The 25,087-nt window shown below is 34.1% G+C and overlaps 1 protein-coding gene across 1 annotated transcript in view; it reads right to left on the reverse strand.

Moving 5' to 3' along the window:
* Positions 1-2,725: 2,725 nt before the first annotated feature.
* The window catches only part of LOC143250239 (nuclear receptor subfamily 2 group E member 1-like), a 36,632-nt gene continuing 14,270 nt past the window's right edge, over positions 2,726-25,087 (reverse strand). The window contains exons 3-7 of the mRNA XM_076500718.1: positions 24,146-24,226; positions 18,301-18,462; positions 12,250-12,845; positions 9,841-10,099; positions 2,726-3,182 (exon numbers count right to left, since the gene is read on the reverse strand). Coding sequence (XP_076356833.1) covers positions 2,932-3,182; positions 9,841-10,099; positions 12,250-12,845; positions 18,301-18,462; positions 24,146-24,226 — 1,349 coding nt within the window. The 3' untranslated portion in view covers positions 2,726-2,931. The remainder of the gene's footprint in view (positions 3,183-9,840; positions 10,100-12,249; positions 12,846-18,300; positions 18,463-24,145; positions 24,227-25,087) is intronic.

A 25,087-nucleotide genomic window follows, 5' to 3' on the forward strand; every position in this document is an offset into this window, starting at 1 on the left:
AAATTATAGATGAATCGAGAATGCCACTAGTTCAATATAATTAGTTTCAGAATCTCCATCTAAAATCATGGCTTTTAAATGCGCAATAACAATTTATTGTTTTTATTTATGTAGATTCACGGATGTAGTATTTGCTTAAGTTTGTTTACTTCGACTCTGTAATTCTTAAAACATGAGCTCTGAAATTCCAGATTTTTTAACTTTCGTACATTTTCAAACAATTATATCAACAAACTAAGCTAATACAGGTATCTGCGTTAAATATTTCATATTGCTTTCACACCTTCCTTTAGAAACTCTAGTAGAAAAGAGGAGTCTTTGAAGGTTTATAGATACTATCGCATGGTAAAATGATAAAGTGAATGTTACATCCGACGTGAAACACTCACTCAGATTAGAAATATGTGTTCAGATAGACGACTTAAGAGTTCCAAGAAGAAATATCGCTGTACTTAATTACGCTGTAAAACAAAAGAATAAGAATCAGTTTGTAGCACCAGGACCATCAAATAAAAGACCTGTAATAATTCGTATTTTAGCTGTGGCAAGCAAATTGTTACGTAATCCAGGTAAGTACATAATCAAGAAGTATTTCGAACTAGAAAGGCAACAAACGTATCTTCATATATTTATTTGTTTAACCATCGCATATCTTAAGTAGCTAGCTAATGAAAAAGGTACTTATGCTATACAATAAGACAACGTTTCGGTAAAGTCGCTGAATGTAACACCTTTCAATTTATGTGTGATCAGACTATTGAAACAGATATTGAGAATTCGTCATCCAACGAGATGACTTATGAAGAGCATGTAGGAACGAAGAGTTTGATTTAGATATGACATCCTTACTACAGGGTCTTTTGAAACAGAAATTATGTTACAGAACTATTTTGTAGATGTGCGATTGTAATTTAGAGTATGACCAGATGTGGCGACACGGAATGTAACGATGTCGTAAATCTCTAAAATTGTTTTAACATAACGTACTCAGCTTAAGAAATAATTTTTCTTATATGCGATACTGTAAATATTTTTAAGGAAAGTGTTTTCACAGGTGACTGTAGATATATGATAACTTGTTATTCATTTCTGGATAAAAAGTGTTCCTACTTCACAATATCTAGAAGTCTGTACTAAAATAATCAAACTTATGATCATTTTGTCTTCAACTTAAGTATAATATAGAACAAAATGTAGAAATTAATACGGTATATATAATATTTGGGATTCGAGTTGCTATATTTTGGTTACTTGGGGTGCTATATACCACATATATGTACTACAGAACAGGAACTACATAGGTATAGAGAAAAATTAGTTTATGTTACGTAAATTCTCTAGTATACACAGACGCATATTCGTTTACGCAAGTTTCTCCAAATAAATTAGCGATAAGTTTATGGAATTACAACGCTGAAATCCGTGGCTATAACACAAATAGCCCAGTTTGTAGCTTTGCGCTAAAGGCAAAAAAAAAAACTATCAAAACCAAAATATTACACAAAATATAATTGTGTTCAAATAGGAAGAATAAAATCATTGGAATTAGTATTTTCAACTTTAACGACACTTTTAAGTATGCTCTTCCCTAATTTTGAATGGTTAATCACTGAGTTTGGAACCAGTCAACAACACCAGCTGCTCCAAAGGCTTTTATATGTTTCTTAAAATACCAGTTAACCTGAATTAACAACCACTTTTCTAGCAAGGTCACAATTAAAACTTTAGAAACATCGCGAATTAAATCTTTAACCCGTCAATTTTTTTTCCACATCATAACCATTAGATCAAGCCCTATTCGGGTTAAAGAAAATACCTTTCACTGCAGTTTACTTACGTCAATCTTTAACCAAGTATTGCGAACAGATTATGAGAAAATGATAAATCAATCTACGTTACTTTATTATAAAACCTTATGGTTGCTAATTCCAGGGCTACTACGCCCATAACCTAACAAGAGTTATTACAACGCCCACGTTTAGCACTTAAAACACACTTCATTGTATTTCTTTAAGTTTCTTATGGAACTGCCTGACTGTTGAAAACAGCCTCTCCATTTGTCGAAGCATTGATGGAAATTGATGAAAAGAAGAAATATACCTAATAAAGATATAATCAATGATTGTTGATGAGGATATTTAAGCAGATTCCCATGAGGGCATAAACCTTACTTCCTGATGTAAACTTATGAACGTTGTTTTCTGTTTAATATGAAACCAGAATGTGTCTTCTGCTGACTAAACAAACTTCTTCACTAGTAAATAAATAAATCTTATTTGCAAATGAATAAACAGACATTGTTTCATGGAACAATACAGACACTGTGTCCTGATTAGCTTATAAATATTGTTTTATGAGGAAAAAATAAACAAAAGTCAGAAGACACAGAGACGTTGTATAATTATGAACCTACACACATTAATCTTTGATGAAAACAAAGACAATGTTTTCAGATAAACAAATAGGTCTTGTTTCTTGAATAAGACAAAAATATTGTATACTAATAAACCTTTGTAAATTAATTTCTGGCGAACCATGCATGTTATTTATTGAACAAACACAATGATTATCTTTCCAGTTGAATGAGTGTTCTCTCATTTATGAAGAATTTTTAATATTTTTAGGATGTTTAGAATGAAAACAACAAATTCCTCGATTTATTCATTTTTTTTTTTTACTATTTTATGTCCGACAAACAGAATACATTTGAAACGCTAGTAGGTAGTTCAATTTACATGAAGTTAAGACTCTTAAAAAAAAGAAATTAATTATTTAGGTCTTTGTAAGAAAATGTTTACCTCATATCACTGACTAACAGTTCTTTCATTCCATTTTAGTTTGAAAGCTACTTTTCGATATCCTTTTGATAATTTAATCCTAAAGTAATTGAATAAGAATATAATTAAAAGCTCTAAAACAGGGGTACTCAGGTTACTCTGTCTTTTCCATATGATAGATGTCTTCCAAAAGTCTTTCAATGGGAGTGTCTCCAACAGTGTCTCTGAAAAATAGCCTTTCCACTATCCCTTCCTTAACGGCTCTAAGACAAGGTAATAAAAGAAGAAGACGTCCAAACCTAGTTTGCTGTCGAGGATATTTGCGTCTGACGTAATCTCCCAGAATGCACTGTGCTTGATCTTGTAACATCTCAACAGGATATATCTCACCTAAGCCTACCGTTTCTACAAATAAAAAAAAAAATCAAATAAACGAATAAATTGTCAGCAGATTATGGAAAATTGAAAATTAAACACGTTAATGCACAATCATTATAAAACGCAAATAAGGTTTGGTTTAGTGCGATCTAAATGTAACTTTATTCATCTGAAAAATATACAATTTTTTCTTTGTCGTTAACCCACAAAGGTTAAAGGTTATAAAAAGACATCATCATTGAAATTGAAACTAACTTAAAAAATTAAGTTGGAAGAGCATATATTATTACAAGTGAGTATTGTACTTTATTAAATAATTTTAAATCCGTAAATACTACAAAAAAGGATTCTGAAATTTTGAAAAGTTTAAAGGAACAAGGTTTTGTTATATATACTCTTCAAGAAAAGAAACGCAAAAGGGATATTTTTTTATTTTAAAGAGAAATATATGTAATAATGTTACAAGCTCAAAGTATGTGATGTTACACGTGTTAAGGCACTGATTGTCAGACCAAAATGACAATAAAAGTTGTGCACTTTGAAAACGTAGGAAAACATCGGATTTTTCGCCAAAACGCATACGTGTCCAATAAATTTGTTTGAGAGATCTGCATGTTATGCAAGTGCAACATGTGCAAAATCCCTATAAAAGTGACGGGTTCTCGGTTTCCATAGCTCAGTGTTAAGCCACCGACACGCAATACAGTTACGCCAAGACTGACTGAAGCACAACGCCATTGGTCGCTTGGAAGCAGACGAATCTCGATCAGATGTTGCCAAAGCTGTGAATGTCCACCCAAGCACCATCACAAGGCTATGGAATCGTCACCAACAACATGGATCAACTCGTGACCTTCCACGATCTGGCAGACCTCGTGTGACCACGCGCGCACAAGATCGCTACATCTGGTTACGTCACCTTCGGGATAGGACCACCACTGCGACGTCTACTGTCTCAACCATACCAGGGCTGCGTAGGATTTCCGATCAAACCGTACGCAACTGTCGACGAGATTCTTAGGCCCCAATTGCAACCCATCATGGTGAACGTCAACGACGTTTTTCAACGTGATAACGCCCGTCCTCACACAGCCTGACTTACCACTGTCTTCTTGAGACACCACAACATCAACGTTCTTCCCTGGCCCTCCAGATCACCAGATTTAAACCCCATCGAACATCTTTGGGACGAGTTGGACCGACGTGTGCGACAACCTCAACCGCATACTCTACCTCAGCTTGCATCAGCTTTGCAGGCTGAGAGGACAGCCATTCCACAGGATGTGATTTGTCATCTCATCGCTTCCATGGGCAGGAGATGCCAAGCAGTTATTGATGCTCACGGGGGACATACTCGTTATTGACGTTGAGTGACGTCAAACTTGAACTAGTGAGCATGGACTTCGCCTTTGCAGACTTTGGATGTTCAGCAGTGAATGTGCAAAGTTTCACACATGTCATACAGAACTACCCGGAATAAACTTCTTAAAGATATGTCTCAAATTTTGCCTTTTGCGTTTCTTTTTTTTGAAAAGTATATATGTAAAAACGGCTCGTTTGGGTTGAGAAACTTTTTTACGTAGAGGAGTGAACAACGTTTCGACCTTCTTCGGTCATCGTCAGGTTCACAAAGAAAGAGGTAACTGACCGGAAGCTGACCACATGTTTAAAAGGGGTTGTGTAATGAGTGTCGGAATGTAGAGGGCGGGCTTAGATGTTTGAATATACAATTTTATATTATTTATTTATTTTTTACTTTATTTTGTTATTATTATTATTTATTTTATTATATTTTAATATATATATAAAGGTGTTTCTTTGTATTGGTTTATTTTGGGCTTAAGTTGTTGTATAAGTGAGACTTCTTTAATTTTGCGTTTGTTTATGTTTGTTTCTTTATTTAGTATTTGAGTGTTTTCTATGGTTATGGTGTGTTCATTTGCAGTGTTCGAAAACGTGTGAAGGTGACTTTTTATTTTCTTTAAATCTGGTTCCATTTTTCTACTTGTTTCTCCAATATAGAAGTCGTGGCAGTTATCACATTGTATTTTATAAATAATGTTGGTGTGGTGTTTGTCAGTGTAGTTTTTACATAGTATAGACCTCAGTTTTGTGCCTGGTTTTTGAATAAATTTTGTAGTAACTGGAATGTCATATTTTGCTACTAGTTTTTGCCAAATGTTGGTTATGTTTCTGCTGATGTCAGGAATATATGGTATGCAGCAGTATATGATTTCGTGATTTTTTGATTTGTGAGATAAATTTACTTTTGTTGGTTGATTTTGCTTTATGTCTAGGTGTGTGCATATAATGTTTTCTACGGTTTGTGGAGAAAACTTATTGATGTTGATGAAGTATTGTTTTGCTTTGTCTAATTCATCGTTAATTTTATTTGGTGAGCATAGTTTTATGGCTGTGTTTATTTGGTTTCTTAGTATGTTGAGTTTTTGTTTTGTTTCATGTGCTGAGTCCCAAGGAATGTATAGTCCAGTATGGGTGATTTTTCGGTGGATTTCTGTTTTAAATTGTGTCTCGGTTTTTGTAATTTTGAGGTTAAGAAATGATATTTGATTGCTTTCTTCCTGTTCACATGTGAAGTTAATGTTGGGATGTATAGCGTTAATGTGATTGAAAAAATTAAGTGTGTGTTCTATAGATGTGAATCCCGCAACCGTGTCATCTACATATCTGTACCAGTATAGTGGTGGATGCAATACTGTGTTAGTTGCTTGTGTTTCAACTTATATCATAAAAATATTGGCTAGAACTGGTGATACTGGGTTGCCCATGCTTAGGCCATTTGTTTGTATATAGTTGTGGTTGTTGAACATGAAGTTTGTCTTTATCGTGGTGAATTCTATGATGGTTGCTAATTGGTTGCTGGGAATGTCTATAGATGGGTTAGGGTCTCGGATATAAGTTCTAAGGCTATCTTGCAGGCTTCAGCGGTTGGAACTTCTGTAAAGAGGGATATAACATCGAAACTGGCCTTTAAGGCTTTATGATTAAGTTGATTAAGATTAGCCCCCCGCTAGTACAGCGGTATGTCTCCGGATTTACAATGCTAAAATCAGGGGTTCGATTTCCCTCGGTGGGCTGAGCAGATAGCCCGATGTGACTTTGCTATAAGAAAAACAGACAAAACAGATTTAGATTACACTTGAAATTAAAAGAGTCTTTGATGAATGAGCTGGCTGATGTTACATATTTAGAGAATGCCCATGCTATGTATTTACCAAGATTGTAATTAAACGATTCATATATGTACATTATTGGTCGTAATGGATAATCTGGTTTATGAGGTTTGGGGATGCCGTATATTTGTGGTGTGCGTGTTTCGGTTTTACGTAGGTAGGAATAAAGTGTTTGTGAAATTGTGTTGGTTTTTTTCATTTTTAGTAGTATTTTGTTTAGTTGCGTTTCGTGTGTCATTGTTCGAATTGTGTGCATTTGTTTAAATTTGTTAGTGTCTGATAGGATGTTCTTCATTTTTTTGGATGTATTCATTATGACTATAGCGTTTCCTTTATCTGCTTTTAGAATTTTAATGTTTTTGTCTTGTTTTAGGTTTTTAATGGAATTAATGTCTCTTTTTGTAAGATTATTTTTTAACTTTCTGTTTTGTGAAATTATGTTGATGGTTTTGTGAGAAAATTCTTTGAAAAAATCGTTTAAGATGTTGTTTTTTGGTGTTTCTGGGAAATATAAATTTTTAATTTTACCTGGGAAGTTTGGCTGTTGGATGTCAATAAAATTGTCTAAGTTGTCTTCCTTCTGTTGGTTGGTTTCAGACACTAACAAATTTTTACATATATATTTCTCTACAAGTGGGTTTTCTCGACATCACTGATTAAGGTTTTGTTATATGCAAGGCTGATAAAGGGGAAGAAACTGTAATTATTAATAAAAAGAATACAATATTAAACCTGAAGAAATGACGAATGAAGGTCCGGATGAGAGAAAAAAAGCCCTATGAATAAACTTTATGCAATTATCAAAGAAACAATTAAGAACTGTATAACTTTAACATCTTATGATGACATTAATAACAACTTATTGTTAATACGTACGTTGCAATAGAAAGAGGTTTTGATTTTGATATTGTTGATAGAAACTGTCAGAAACTAAAATACGGGGATAAAAATATTAAGTTAAGCCTACTTAATGAAAAAGTAATAAAAACGTTTGATAATGTCATTTATTCTTGGTTTATCCTGTGATATGATGAAATAGCTTAGAAAACAAATAAATATTTTTCTAATATAAAAAACCGATAAACAAAGTTATCCAGATTTTTAATATAACTAAAAATAAAACTGATTTAATGGAAGACTTTGGTGTAGGTTAAAATATCACGTGAATGTGAGATTTTTTTATATAGGACAAACAAGAAGAACTTTAACATTCAGAACGAATGAACACAAAAGAAATGTTTGATTTGAATTTCATGCAAAGCTACTCGAGGGCTATCTGCGCTAGCCGTCCCTAGTTTTGCAGTGTAAGACTAGAGGGAAAGCAGCAAGTCATCGCTATTCACCCCCAACTCTTAGGCTACTATTTTATCAACGAATAGTGGGAGTGACCGTCACATTATAACGCCCATACGACTGAAAGGGCGAACATGTTTGGTTTGATGGGGATTCGAATCCGCGACCCTCAGGTTGCGACTCGAGTGCCTTAACCACCTGTCCATGCTGGGTCAAGACTAGATGAAGGCAGCTAGTCATCACCACCTATTGCCAACTTTTGGCTGTTATTTTACCAACAAATAGTGAGATTGACCAAACGTTATAACACCGGCTGAAAGAGCGAGCATGTTTAGTGTGACGGGGATTCGAACCCGCGGATTACTAGTCGAGCGCGTTAACCACCTGGCCATGCAGGACCTAAAGAGAAATGTTAAAAAATAATATTACTGTTTCATACTTAACAAAACATATTAATGAAACGAAACACATAATTCAGTGAAATAAAACAAACGTTATTTTAGCACAACCTGAAAATGTTATTAGTATGAATATACGTGAACTTATTGAAATAATTAAGTATAAAAAGTAAATTTAAAATATTTACCTGATGGAAATGTTGTCAGCAGATGGCGTGAAATTCTTTTATGTGTAAAATGATGATTTTGTAGCAGTATAAACAAGTGTTACTCTTGCAAACCTTTGAGGTTCTGAGGGTTTTTAATTGAGACGACCGTTGAATATGCAAATTAGGTCTTCAAGTAACAACCACCATTTATATAAAATGCATTTTGATGTTCCTTCGTTTTTCGCAGGTCGTATGATAATACCTAAACTTAAATGGTATGTCACCTCTCTTTCCAATACAAGATTTTCATGCACACATGTTATAACGATGTGTTCAAACTAAAGATTTACAATTTCCAAGGTAATTATGTCACTTGCGTTCAATGACATCATTGGAAAACAAAGGAATATGGATTGATTTGATAAACCAGGACCCTTCATAATAAGATTTGCAACAAGGCTTACACTTATGTAGTTGAAAGTGATTCCACCAATACTCAAAACGTCCTACCTGTTTTAATCATATTCTTCTCCATTTTAAACACTATTACTGATAAAATAATAATTGTCAGTTAAAAACGTCGGTCTGAAAAACGATACCACTCAAGTGTGCATGAGATGATTTCACGACATATTCTTTAAACAGTTGCACAAATTCAAGAAGTTGAAAAATAAAATGATTGTCCATGCTATTTCTTATAAAGACATAACACTAAGATTGCTGGATGCAATGCCTAGGAACTTCTATGTGATCTGACTGTTGAAACGGGTTCTGGCAAACTGTAGTCCTTTACGCTAGATGGCTATGCCAAACATCCACGAAGGAGCCAGGTGTGTTTTAGGTGTGCCAGTGTTATGATAGAGACCTTTACAAAGGAATCTATGATGCAGGACCATTGCCAAAAACGCACAGTTGTCAGATAGAGCATGGCTAGTGGCAACATGGACTGTGACGTGGTGAGGATCCAGATCATGTTTAGTATAATGTCCATCCTTATATTATCCTTTTAATAGTTTCAAACAAAGTAGTAAAAACTACGTTATCTCTAAATGTCAAAGACTTGGAACTATAATTGAATAATACAATAGAAGTACTATAGGCTTAACATTACCGGCACGACAGTAATAATAATGATAAAAGTTAAAGTAAGGTTAAAACATCAACGTATTTATCTGATTTTAACAATACAACGGAAAATAAGGTGGAGTTAAACATCAGCAACTTGATTTAAAAATAACATAACCGAACTACAGTGAGATTAACATCAACAACTTAGCACAATGTTTTAGCAACACAGTTGAACTACAGAAGGATTAACATCAACAACTTAGCACATTGTTTTAGCAACACAGTTGAACTACAGAAGGATTAACATCAATAACTCAGCACATTGTTTTAGCAACACAACCGAACTAAAGAAGTATTAACATCAATAACTTAGAACATTATTTTAACAACACAGTTGAACTACGAAAGGATTAATATCAACAACTTAGCACATTGTTATAGCAACATAGTTGAACTACAGAAGGATTAATATCAACAACTTAGCACATTGTTATAGCAACATAGTTGAACTACAGAAGGATTAACATCAACTTAATATCTGGTTCAGTACCACTGAAATACACTTGAACTGACAGTTTTGTACCTGGTTTAAACAGCACAATTGCTTTAAGACAAGTACATTCAGTGAAATCTGGAGACAGCTGACGATATCGTCTCATGACATCATGTATGAAATGGACGTCAGAAATCTGGAACTGGAGCTCGCTGGTCTTAGGAACAGAGTCTGTTTGGAGCTTGCCTAGTTTCGGAGTGGATAAGCTGGATAGAATGTCAGTCGTGACTGAACACTGTGCCATGTTCAGTAAAAATAAATCCTTCCATGATTCTTCAAGTAAGGTGACCTAAATATAATGAAACCTTTTAATAGTCTGATTATTGTACCAATAAGATTATCTAAATATTATAGAACGTCTTAAGCCGGTTCCTTGTTGCTTTTATTCTCTAATACAATAATACACTTCCTTGATAACGATAAACCCACTAGAAATAAGAATATATCTGAGAACGGCTCGTACAGGTAATAACATTTTTTTTATTGATGACTAGAGAACAATGTTTCGACCTTCCTACTTTATCTGAACGTTGTTCTTTGCTTATAGATAAAAAGGTTAATTTGTTAGTTTTGTTTTTGAATTTCGCGCAAAGCTACACGAAGGATATCTGCGCTAGCCGTCCCTAATTTAGCAGTGTATCACCCTTCACTGCCTGCAAATAGTTGTGGGAAGGTGACTATTCTCCAAAGTTAAAATAAGAATAAGAAAAAGATAAACATAAAAAGATGAAAAATAAATGAAATAAAAAATAAAATAAAAAATAAGGAGAGGTTGGAATTTGTTGTTTTTAACACGTACCATCCTCATGATTTTGTTTATCTGTTTGGCTTCATTTGGATGTAATGATTTAATTTCACTAATATATTTGCTTGTTTGTTTTGAATTTCGCGCAAAACTACACGGGAGCTATCTGCGTTGGCCGTCCCTAATTTAGAAGTGTAAGACTAGAGGGAAGGCAGCTAGTCATCACCACCCACCGCCAACTCTTGGGCTATTCTTTTGCCAAAAAATAGTGAGACACCGTCATATTATAACGCCACCACGGCTAAAAGGGCGAGCGTGTTTGGTATGAAGTGGGTTCGAACCGCGACCCTAATTAAGAGTCGAGCGTCTTAACCATCTGGCCATGCTGAGCCAAAGGTGTTAATACTTATACCAGCCATTTTAAGTTCTGAGATACAATAATACACTTTGATTAAGACAGAGAAAGTGAGGAAGGTTTGTTTTGTACTTCGTGCACAGCTGCGTGAGGGCTATCTGCTATAGTCATCGATAATTTAGCAGTGTAAGACTAGAGGGAAGCCAGCTAGTCATCACCACACACCGCCAACTTTTGGGTTACTTTTTTACCAACAAATAGTGAGATTGACTCTCACATTATAACACTCCCATGGCTGAAACGGCGAACATGTTTGATGAGATAACAATTCGAGTCCGCGACCCTCAAATTGCTAGTCAAGCGCCATAATCACGTTGCCAGTTAAAAAGAAAGCAATTCACTGGTCGATGTCTTAATGGTCACAATATTTTTAGTTGCTGGTTGTTGATTATCTTATAAGCTTACAAGCAGTTTATTCTAATTTTCAAATAATGTTGTTGTTTTTAACCGAATTGACTAATTGAGAAGTTTAGGTTGAAACATTAAAGGAAAATGTAGTGGATATTTATGTTATTAAGATTATTTTATACAATTTGTTAGGATTTTACCCGTGAGACCTAAATGTGAATGACTACGTTGGTGAAAGCAGCTACGAAGTAATTAGTTTATGCCTCTAACCTTTTGTAACTTCACTGCTGGCCAGTTTGACGTAAGCTATGAAACAGAATTTCATTATTTAATGTAGTAGACGTCAAGTAATTCCTTTGCACATTTTTCTTTGATATTCAAGCAACAGATAAAATGAAAACTAAATAACTTTAAGATGATATAATATTTCCAATCAAACTCGCGTTGAAAATCTAATGTTGTTTGTTTTTGAATTGTGACTATCAATCTTACTATTCGTTAGTAAAAGAGTAGTGCAAGAGTTGGCGGTGGATGATGATCGTTAGTTGCCTTCCCTCTAGTCTTTCACTGCTAAATTTAGGACGGCTAGCGCAGACAGCCTTCGAGCAGCTTTGCGCGAAATTAAAAACAAACCAAACCAATTACAACTATTTATAATCAAGAAGTTTCCAAGTCAGTGTTTAATTATGATACTTATCTTTTATAGCTTATATCCGTACGAATATCAGACGAAGACAGGCGGCATGGAATATGGGAAACAAAGAATGCTAGATGGCTTGTAATTATTATTACGTTTGGCCTTTCCGAATATTTTATACAGCCTGTCTGGAGTCTTGGCTGATAAAGGACTATTAAAGTGTATCTAGTATTTTACTGACACTTTTATATAGTTAAAGAACACTATTTTGAAACTATATAATCAGTAGTTTACCTGATCAGGTTTGCTCAATGTTTGAAAAGTGGGGAGACACTTGACCCAACGGATGACCATGAACAGTAATCGAGCTGTCATCTCCTGTAAAGACTCTCCTGGTCTGGTGGTGCCTGGTAAAAATACCGGGGGCACTCCAGGCTGGCTAGTGCAGGAGACAGAACAGGAGGGGTGATAGAAGAAATGGGGCTGCACTGTTAGAGAAGAGAGGTTGTCCGTTTGCGTCGTGGCTAGTATGGTGCCCATGCTGAAATTCGGGTTCACACATGTAAGTGTGGAGTTCAACTGGGCTGTGCCCCACATGCTTTCCTGAGACTTCTCTGCATTTAGCAACATCTGTAACAAGCCCGATGATGCAACTCCGATAAACGCAGAAGATGGAGTCGCTGAGATGTCCTCTCTCGTTCTGAACATCATGGAGGATTGAGAACTGGAAACTCCTACTGACTCAACCAGGGAAGTGGAAAGTGTGCTAATATCAAAAGGATGCTTTAATTTGGATCCGCAGTTTGTACTTCCAGTTTTGATCCTTCCTTCGGCAGGTACAGAGCTGTCTTCGAAGCGAGACTTTCTTGGACCTCGCTCATGTTGGACAGCTAAGAAAAAAGAACATTACACATTACTCCAAAATGGTTCTCTCGAAACACTTAAATTTGTATCCACTATTTGTTTCTGATTCTTGATGTTTACCTTTTCTTAAACTAAGGTTTGATTGATTTAACTTTGTCCAAATTCAATTTATTTTTCCTTAATCTGAATTTCATAAAATATAAAAAAAAAATTCAGACATCATTTAGTTATCTCGTGAGTTATATCATTAGCAACTCATAATCTGAGGGTCGCGGGTTTGAATCCCCGTCGCGCCAAACATGCTTGCTCTTTCAGCCGTGGGGCGTTATAAAGTGACGATCAATCCCACTATTCGTTGGTAAAAGAGTAGTCCAAGAGTTGGCGGTGGGTTGTGATGACTGGCTGCCTTCCCTCTAATCTTACACTGCTAAATTAGGGACGGCTAGCACAGATAGCCCTCGAGTAGCTTTGTGCGAAATTCCAAAAAAAACAAAACAAACTTTATAATTAAAATCAGTGTGAGCTACTCTAACTGGGGCCAGTCTCATTTATTAATCTTATTTTTATAGGGTCTAATGTTTATTAACATAATTATCCGAATTTAAGAAACATTAGAAGAAATAAACGTAAAGTATATAATTAATATCGAGTCAGTTAAAGAGTAACTATTAACAAGGTCATTATTGGTAACTCTACTTTTAAGGTCATCATGAATAATTCTTATAAGTAGAGTTTGTTTGTAGTTAAGAGCAAAGGTACACAATGGGTTATCTGTGCTCTGCCTACCACGGGTATCGAAACCCAATTCCGAAGGTTGTAAGTCCACAAACATATCGCGTGCCGCTAGGGGTCTATTTGTAGGAGTCAACATAACCAACATAAAAACATATTCTGTAGAAGATGAAAAGAAGCGTGATACTAGAAGGGTCAACACAGTAACATACCACAAGAATGGGCCCCAGAAAAACATATTCTCAAAAACCCAATAAGAGCTGTTATAAAACGAAAATAGTGCTTGGAAATGCTACTAAATGAGTCAATATGTGTAAAACCAATTAATAAAAGCCACCTAACATAAAGTATTAGGCTTAAAAATTTTAAGGGAATTTACACAACTTTTGTCAGTGCGATTACGCGTATGGTTTATAAGGTAATTTGAAAAAAAAAATTATAAATCGAAATATAATAAAGAAACACGTAAATTTGCAGTGACAATTAGTTCAAAGATAATGTTACGTTTTCTGTGTATGTTTCTTTCTATGAATCAAAGACTTATGTGTTTCGTTTCTTATTAATTGCTATTTTGTAAATGACAAACACATAGTTTAGTAATAATAAAATAAAGCCAATTATACACCTGAAACTATCAGTTTACTTTTCGATTATGTTAACTTTCAGGTAAAACCAAGGATAACTTATTATTCAAATAATAACTATTTTTAAGTCCATAGCTATCAAGTTTCTTCTGTAATGTGTTAGAATATGTGTAACATATAATTCATAACCGTTAAATATGATTAACAATGTGTAATACATTTGTCTAACAAGTATAGTACATAATCAAGTTGGCCCGACAAGGCCAGCTGGGTTAAGGCGATCGACTCGTAATATGAAGGTCGCGGGTTCGAATCCCGGTCGCACCAAACATGCTCGCCCTTTCAGCCGTGGGAGCGTTATAAAGTGACAGTCAATCCCACTATTCTTTGGTAAAACAGTAGCCCAAGAGTTGACGGTGGGTGGTGATGACTAGCTGCCTTCCCTCTGGTCTTACACTGCTAAATTACGGACGACTAGCGCAGATAGCCCTAGAGTAGCTTTGCGCGAAATTCAAAAACAAACAAACAGACATAATCAAGTATGTTTTATGACAAATAATAAATCTAAATAACGTATACAGTCGATGAATATCACCTATTTTTATAATGTGTGATAAATCCCTAAATGTCGTTATTCTCGCGTAACAAGCTTTATTTTCATAGTTTATTCGACTTGCTGTAAATGCTGCAGGAAAAGGTTTAGCTTGTTACAAAATGTTGTACATATACTTAAGGATATATGATTTGAAATCCGTTTCAGTACAGTATACCATATTACAGACAGCTAGAGTGTTGTAATTTTTTGTTGCTAACATGATGACGTGGAGCCATGGTAGATAACAGAGCCACAGCTGCATGATGTGGTATATAGGAAAGTCGAGCTTCGTGTGAAGATATGCACCTCGAACACAAGACAACCGAGACGTGACACCAAGCGATGCACCAGGGATGCTGGCGTGGTCAATAATGGAAAAGAGAGGATTACCTGCTAACGTCAGTTTGTAGGATGTCATGGCTGATAATAAATCTGAAAGATTAGCGAAGGCACAATCAGGCTGAGCAGGCTTTTACTTAAACAAACACACAACATAAGTGCTACTTAAATTGGTGACAGCAGACGGAAGGATGAGAGAGTTATTAGAAATCTTTGCGTTTACTCCTGAAAGTTCCTACGTGTAAGAAGTTCTTCGAAGGACCATAGAAAATGTTTGCTGATTATGTAACAATTGCTGTTGCTTACCCTTAAAATCTGGTTAACGAGAGGAAGAACACGTGGTTGGCTACTAAATAAATAGCCTTACAATGTAACCAAACTTTGGTTACTATTTAAGGTCCTGTATATTGTTATAATCAAATGTTTTTGATTAATCCTTATATATTGGCCCAGCATGGCTAGGTGGTTAAGGTGCTCGACTCGTAATCTGAGAGCCGCATTTTCGAATCCCCGTCGCACCAAACATGCTCGCCCCTTTCAGCCGTGGGGTCGTTATAATGTGACAGTCAATCCCACTATTCGTTGATAAAAGAGTAGCCCAAGAGTTGGAGGCGGGTGGTGATGACTAACTGCCTTCCCTCTAGTCTTACACTACTAAATTAGGGACGGATAGCGCAGATAACCGTCGTGTAGCTTTGCGCGAAATTCAAAACAAACCAAATCTTAAATATTGAAAGATGCAAAAAAATCCGATTCTCAAAGAATAACAACTCTAGATTGTGATTGACTAGTTTTCAAGACCAACTCATACTGAATATCCGGTTTGCGTGACATCGACATCCGGGTCCATTTATTTCACCACTCATTAAACATAACCTTTTATTCTCCTGAAGAAGAATAGTCATCTATTCGAAAGTGCTCGAGTGTTGGGTCTCTTTCTGAAAATATTACAATTCTCAAAGATATATTCCATCTTGGTCTACTGAATGACCCTGCAACTTATTAATTGTGATTTTTATTATAAATTTCAGGGTATACTTTTTGGACTGTCTTTCTGGTTTTGGTTTTGTTAGCGTGCTTAGCTAAAGAAGCTCACTTTAGGAATTTTAAAAAAAATTGAAATGTACTGCAAGTAAAACATCTTTCTTAACTGGCTCAGTAAGAATTTTTTAATCTTATTTTGTATTATAACACCTCAACAATCCTATCTGTTCCTGTTAATTGGACACCGCTTGCGCATAGGTTAGCGTTCCAGGACTGTAAATCCAAATAGTCTTGTTTCATGACCCATTGTAGCAAAAATGATAACAAGCTTTGTGGTCATAAAAGTCGCAGACAAATTCCACTATTCGATCGGACAGTACTAGCAAAAACGTTTGCCGGTAGAGGTTGTTGACTAGCTACCTTTCCTTAATCAATCGGTTCCAAATTAGGGATGGTTGGTGCAAATAGTCCTCGTGCAGAATTGAGATAAATTCTGGGTGGCTCTTTTTGGTGCTGTTCTATGGAACAGAAGTTCGCTTTTTCAAGTATTTCAGTTTATCTCGTTGAATTTTTATTTTCGTGGAACGTAGACTTTCGTTTCTTTTTATGTAAGGTAGAAATTTCATTCTACGTCTGCCTGTATTATTTTTGTTTGTTTAAATAGAGGATCGACTCCACAGAGTTCGTTATAATCCACAAGAACAATACAAGTGCCACATTTCATAACCTTGGTAGTTAATTAACAATTGCTGTAATGTCAACGTCTTCCTTTCCATTTTTCTTTTAATAAGTTAGTAATTGTTGTTATTTTTAGGAATACACGTTTACTGTTATAAAAGCTAAACCTTATGCACAGGGCTTCAAATAAGGGGTTCATCATGTATGTACGCGCACAAAAGGATTAGAAATTGAGGACTGAATATTTTTACGGACTACAGTTTACAAAAAAAATAATTAATGAAAGTTCATATATGTAACCTGCAGTGTGTTTGCAATATAATTCGTTGTTGTACTTGCTGCAATAACCACGTTTATCTTAAATAATCTTACGTGTACCGCAACGGATCTTTTAAAACTTCTTAATTTGTCAAGTAATGCCAAAGATGATGGCACATGACCAAGCGAAATCTAGCTCCAAACAAACCACACAAACGTATTGGGAACTGGATGTAGGATGAAGATTGGTTGATTAGCAGTGAAAATCGAACTTCAATTTGCCCGTGACTGATTTCATTTACACGCAACGCAAAAAAATAATCTCTTAAAATTATTACTCGTTCGTTTCAAGTTATTATATGTTTTTCATTTGCTCAGTACTGAGCAAAATAACTCATATGATTCGTACTTGAGAATTATTCGTTTGATTTAAGCTCCTGTTTAATTTTCATTCTTTGTGTTTCTATTATTTTTGTATTTATATTAAAACAAAAGAAATGATAACGAAAAAAACCTATTAAAATACAGAAGACGAGAAGTAGATCACATGTGTTTGGTGGGTATGTGTGTTTATATATATATATATATATTAATGGGACATCTTCAACTTATGCGTTCCGTTTGTCATTTGTAAATCTTATGCGTGTCTAAACGACACCTATGATTCCACAAGATAGTAGAATGACATTCGATTCATCTTTACATTTACTTCCTTTTCTGTAAAGTTCTCCCTTTACTTGTTTCTAATGCACCGTTTCAATAGATATAGAAAGTTTGTACTTATAATCTAATTCTAAATACAATGACTTTCTAACTGTAATATTCACTTTTTATCTATTATTGGCTAGTAATTTCTGCTTCAACCTGTTCTTAAGCCTTTCAAAAAAAGTACCAAATTTCTGTAAGAAACTCACTTAAAAGGGAAATGATAACATTGTTTACACTAAAATTATGATTTTGATTTAGCTATTACTAGTTAATCATACTTATAAAAGTAAATACTTTGTTTGAAACTGTCACATCAGTGAATTTGGTTGACATCATTCTTATGGTTCTTAAGTTATCGTGTAACAAAAAAGGAATTATATCTTTTTGCTATGATATTTACAGAGATTTCCATAACTTGTAGCTCATTCATTATATAGATAATTCTATAAAAAGAAACTGTTTCGGAATTGTAAAGTTCTGATGACCTATCGAGGAGATATTTAAAGTACCATTTCGATGAACAATTCGAGCCATCTCTACATAGGCAGTGCTGCCGCCTGCCTGATGAAATGGGGAGTGAACCACACAACTTGGAAAACTAACCGTCTTTGTTCATACTGGCCTCGAAACATTTCTTAAGCCTACAAGCTCGGCACTGGTTCCTGTGGGTCTTGTCGATGGGACATTTTCCTTTCAACAGTCCTTGAGCTTTACATGTGTAGACTCGGTTACGATGGATGCTCCGCTTGAAGAATCCTGAACAGCCTAAAATCGAACGTAATAAACATTGAGATTAATCACACCTCGATATTTTAAGAACTCTGGGTGTTCTTATGAAACACATCATTATGTTGGTTCATTTTTGCACTGTTTGTGATGTAAACTTATATGAATATTATTCTAATTTCTTAATTAATATTTTGATAGGAATATAAAACTCTTATATATATATAAAACAAATATATAAAACTCTTTATATATTTCGTTCCTGGAGTTATAGTCTTCTTACAATACATTTTATGTCTCGGTCAAGGCAGTTTTATATTTTGACTCTATTAACAATAGAATAATTACAGAAAACATAATTTAAAGTGACCATATATCAAAACCTACTATACTACTGCTGACCAATTGGTATACTCCGTTGGATTACGAACTAATTCGGTTTTAAAAAATAAAACATCCCGTAATATAACTGAATACTTCCCTGTCACTAGGGGTAACAATTTGCAAAGACCCAAGTTGAAAACCGTAAGTAGTATTCAGTAAAAGTTTGAACAAGATACAGAGTGATCCAAAACGTGCAGAATCATAACTGTTTTCTGTCATTCACAGAAAGAATATCAAATCTAGCCCTAAATGGAACTTATCCTTGTATAATCCGTTCTATACAGTATTTATTGATTGTGACAATACCCTACATACTGGCATGTATTTAATTAAGCTACTTTAACTCGTGTTGATAAAATAAGAAAACGAAGAGGAAATAGAAATCTGTGCTAATTTTCGAAAGAAAGATTTAAACAAGAAGTATAACACGTTTTACTTTGTTCAGACAATCCTGGATTGAACTAATGGGTTGATTCCATGCCAACCCACCCAGAAAAAAGAACTTTTCTCAGTTCATGTCATATATTTTCTTGAAAAAATCAGGAAAAAACTTCATTTTGATTTATTTAACGATGCAAATTCCTAAATCTGTACTACATGGCTGAATACATCATAATAACGTTTTTGCTGAATTTTATTCAAGGAAATCTATGACATGAACTCAGAAGCCGAGGTGAGTTGGCATGTAATAACCCTGATTGATTTCAATGTGCAAATGGGTTTTAAGATGCAATCATTTTAAGTATAAGTTTTGTTTTATAATAACCTTATGTTTATCGACAGTGACGTTTATAAAATTATGGCTGACACTTTCAACAATTTCATCGAACTTAAGTACCCGGACATTATCAGAGGAAACAACACTAAACTGTCAGCTAATGACTGCAGTACTTACTAGTTGTATCTCACCATTCAAACCTACAGTTGAAAATAATATATCCTACTGAGTACAAAGAGAGAACCGGCAGATAAATATATAAGCAAAACACAGAGTGTCAGATGAAAAGGCTAGCAGAACCAACACTTTATAAATATAATTCAAGAGGCCTATTAGATCGCAGAGAAACAAAAAGTAAATAGGTATATAAGTAGGTGCATAAGTACATTGCTCAATGTAGTTTGTTTGTTAGAAACATCTGACATGAAAAATATGAAGCTCATAAACAGAGAAACGTCGTAAAGAAATACCCAGTAACGAAAAGTAGTTTTAAAAGAGTTTTATTCACAGTTTCATAAACAATTTCATATGAGCATTTTTTAGCTACTTTCTATTTAATACAAAGATTCACATACCATCTTTCAAGACAATCTATTGGGAAGTACACAAGGTTTATAACCTCCTATTTCTGTTTAATTTCTTCCTATTTTGCTTTTTTATTATGATCCAAAGCACGGAAAATTTATTTGATACTAAAACATATTTAATTTCCATGGATTTTTTATAAATTTTGCTACAATGATAGATCTTTACAGCCTACAATTAGGTGTCAAGTTTGGGCTGAGTACAAGTCACGTGCGCAAAAGTTACTCAACAAAAACAACTAAATTTTTACTGCATACGCATACGCAAAAAGGTCGCGTGTGCACTCGATCTAACGTTTTTACTGCAGCTTTCCCTAAGACTAAAAGTTGTATGTGTTTACATTTTTTTGTCATTCGGATAAAAACTGGCTGATTTAGAACAGCAAAACTATAGTGTGAAACCACGTGCGCAAACCAGATTAGCAGTTTCTGACTCAAGTTATCAAAATAATCACATGGATGGATGCTTATTATTCATTCCCAGCTTATACCCATCAATTTGCTAATTTTTTAAGAGAAATTCTCCTAATTAAAGAGCACTTAGCGTCGTGCGATATTGACATAAGTAATTAATGTTAATAATGTTGCTTGATACGGCTGTACCGAATGCATAATGTGATAACAAGAAACTGTTAATCTAATTTCCATAACATTAGTATAAGGGAAATTAAAGACACTGTGCGCAAATCTACCACCACATATTTTAAAGAATCTGGTTGGTTTTGTAAATATTATCTCTGTTCCGAATAATATGGTTCTGAAACTAATGTGAGCTACAATCGAGTGTCACTTCCTTACTTGTTGTGGTTTGTTATTATGTGTTGACAAAAAGACATGATATACAATCAAAAGCACCTCAAAGTGTTTTGATTAAACAATTTAAATCATGAAGACTTTCAGACAAGGATAAAGTAAGAAACTAATATTTATTGAAATTGGTTAACCCGTCTTTATCTTTATCTTTAATTAAATAGAAAAGTCTCTATTGTGAAATATAATATATTAAATAAATTATTCTGGTATTCGGCCCTTTCACGCCAAACACGCTGGGGGCGTTATAATGTGATGGTCAATACAACTATTCGTTGGTAAAAGAGTAGCCCAAAAGTTGGCGGTGGGTGGTGATGACTAGCTGCCCTCCCTCTACTCTAACACTGCTAAATTAGTGACGACTAGCGCAGATAACCCTCATATAGCTTTGTGCGAAATTCAAACCAAACCAGATTTAAATAACTGTTCAATAATAAGCCATATACGACGTCACTGTGTATACAACCAATAAAAAGCAGCATTTTGAATAATCTTATATTATCCACTATGTTACATAGGTACACTACTCTCTGATGAAAAATTGTATTTAACGTATTCAGTTTAACCAGTTTCACATACTATTTAATCTAAGGTAGCTTACATTGGCTACTATCTTCGTACTGACGTTTTCATTAATAGATTCGATTAATCAATTATGCAAATGGCAACGCTATCGGCAAACTAACGAAATATTTTGCACAAACATAGGTACAACCTTACAAGTAAATTTTGATCTTTGAGCTAGTCCATAAATATAGGATATAAACTCAATGTTAAATTTTGTTGGTGAAGTAATTTGACATGGGAAGAGCCTAATTCTTAACCACTGAAAGAAAGCTCAGCATTGTAACACAGGAATGGTGTAATTTTAAACGAATGGATAGAAATACAGTAAGGTGGTTTAATATTACACCAATGGATAAACATACAGTAATGCAGTTTGGTTGTTGTTTTTTGAGTTAAGCACAAAGCTACACAATGAGCTATTCGTGCTCTGCCCACCACGGGTATCGAAACCCGGATTTTAGCGTTGTAAGTCCGCAGACATACCGCTGAGCCACTGGAGGGCATGTAGTTTGGAGGGGCATAACTAATACAGGGATGGGTTAACTTTAAACCAATGGATAGACATACAGTAAGGTAGTTTGGAGGGGCATAACTAACACAGAAATGGTGTAATTTTAAACCAATGGATAGACATACAGTAAGGTAGTTTGAAGGGGCATAACTAACACAGGAATGGTTTAACTTTAAACCAATGGATAGACGTACAGTAAGGTAGTTTGGAGGGGCATAACTAACACAGGAATGGTGTAATTTTAAACCAATGGATAGACATACAGTAAGATAGTTTGGAGGGGCATAACTAACACAGGAATGGTCTAAGTCTTGGAGATTCAATAAAGTAACTCAAAAGGGTACAACACAAATAGAAATAGTCATACGGTTAAACAATTCAAACTGATACAGGTAGTATTTTGTTGCGCATGTATTGTCTTCTTAAATAAATTATTTTACAAGAGATAGTTATTAATTATTTCAGAAAGGACAAATTTAAAAGGAAACGATAAACAAGGAAAAATATTTATGTTTATTAAGAATGGATGAATAATTTATAATGCAGTAAACGATATTTACTAATTTTTTCTGAGGTTTTAATAGACTTTCGGTGTATTTTAAAAAGCAGAATTAGACCAGTTCAGAAATGGTGAGATTTCCAATTTTTTGAACAAAATAAATAAGGAAACTTGTTTTACTATTTTGTCTTTACCTCACTTTCTTGATAGTACAAAGACAATGTTAAAAACAAATAGAGAAGGTGAACCAAACATTTTTTATCTTCCGATATAAAACGTTAAATGCTAGAAATCACACGTTTTCATTTCATCACGAATCTTATCTGTCGAATGAAAGATAAGGATAAAGACAGGTGTGGTTTTTTCACACACTGCTTGCGCGCTCAAACTAATAGCTTAATCTAAACCACCAAAGCGCTACAGCTCTTTCTAATTCGTAAATTTGGAGAGATGTTGCAAAAATCAATAGCTTATTCAATACGTAAAGTATATTCAACCGATAAATCTATTCCTAATAATAAGATTTCTTGCAATTTGATATCATAATATTGAAAATACACGAACATCAAAATTCGTTGTTACAATGTGTTATTTTCCTTCAAATTTAATCCAAACACACGAGGTCACTGATTAATTTAATTATTTTCGTATTTTCCCACAAAACTACATAAGGTTTAACTGTCTATACTAGCTGTTCCTAATTTTTACATGATAGACTAGAGACAAACTAGACAGCTAGTCAACAGCACCTTTCATCAACTCTTAGGACAACTGTAATCGAATATTAGGAGTGGACCGTTATGCTTATAACGCCCTCGAGGTTCCAAAGAACGGAGCTCTCTTTTTGAGCAACAGGACACGAACCAAGAACCCTCAGATCTACATCTGGTGCGTTAACATATGTTCTAACATCTACTATTAACAATACAAGAATAATCTATAATGCAGTAAACGGCACTTAGTTATGTTTTTTTTTTGGGAGATTAAATAAGCTTTCGGTGGATTTGAAGAAAGCAAGAAAAGCACAACAACAAAATAATTTGTTATATTAAACATGAATATTTTGTTTCCTAATTATTTCAATTACAATAATATTAACAACTGATTATCGCATATAAAAAACTATTGTTAAAAAACATAAGTATCGAAAAAATAAGTTTTACAAATGCTATTGGTAACACTCTTCCAATTCATTTCCAGATAGCTCTGAAGTAGGGAGGTTTACTTGCGAAGCGATTGGGTTACCAGAATCATTATTAAGATATACAATAGAAATTTATAATTGATATTGTTATTTATAAAATGTCTTTCTTATGGTGACGTTATGTTTTGAAAAGACAAGAAATAAATGCTTTATTAATATTTACTAATATTTTCAGTTTATAGAGAATCAATAAAAAAAAACCGGAGCTTGTATTGATAATTGCCTAATTGAATATTGTATTATATTATTGTGTAATAAAAAGTATAATAATAGGTTATTTTCAAAGAGATAGAGGTAGTATTGTTTATTTTAGTTTCTTGTTGGATCTGGTAAAATATAATCAAAACAAAATGTTACATACCAACTTTTACACACACTACATAATTTGGGTTTAGAGTCTAACCAACTATTTATCAATCTTTCTAACGTACAAATTTTTTCTCACCGTCACAACTGTAGATTCCATAGTGTTTTCCCGAGCTGCAGTCCCCGCAGACAAGGCAGGGGATGTCCAGAAGGCGGTCTCCTGAAATGTTATTGGGTAGTGAAATATGAATAGCATCCAATCACAGAAAACATTCGAGAAATATATAAAAAGAAGGCTCTGTTTTCTCTTTGCGTGAATTTTTGGAAAGATTTACTTTATTGTTGGAACAGATATAAATGTTTAAGGAAAACTTAAGTTATTTTGAATAATAAACGTAAGTTTCCAAAGTGTTAAGTTTAAAATTCCTAATAAAAATTCTCAAGACTTATATTTTAGAAACTTAATACTCAAAACAACAACAACAAAATAATTTGTTATATTAAATATGAATATTTTGTCTCCTAATTATTTCAAATGCGATAATATTAACAACTGATTATCGCATTTAAAAAAACTATTGTTAAAAAACGTAAATATTGAAAAACTATTTTTTATAAATGATATTAGTAAGTTGTCTTGTGTTTAGATTTGAATATTGCATTCAAAATGTACATAATCTACTAAAACATTTCAAGAACTAGAAATAAGATAATGTTTCACTAGAAAAATACAATAGTAAACATTCAAATAACAGAGAACTTGACAAGGAGCAAAAATGAGTGCTAAATATATACAAAATAGGTAAGAAAATCAAACGAAAACCAAGGGAAAATAGAATAGAAATACAAATACAAAAACATATTTTTTAAGTAATTTCAAGTCAATAAAATGTCAGTAAGTTTAGCACAAAGCTGCACAACGGACTATTTGTTCTGTATCTAGAGTAGAGATCGAAGCACAAATTTTACCATTATAAACCCTCTAGGCTACAGTCAAGCCACCAATAGGCAGTTAACAAAGTAGATGTGAAGACCAAATAAAGAAGCTAAAAAGAAGGTACACAGTTAAGATCAAATATGA

The sequence above is a fragment of the Tachypleus tridentatus genome, chromosome 5, assembly GCF_004210375.1.
Source record: "Tachypleus tridentatus isolate NWPU-2018 chromosome 5, ASM421037v1, whole genome shotgun sequence".
Classification (NCBI taxonomy): domain Eukaryota; kingdom Metazoa; phylum Arthropoda; class Merostomata; order Xiphosura; family Limulidae; genus Tachypleus; species Tachypleus tridentatus.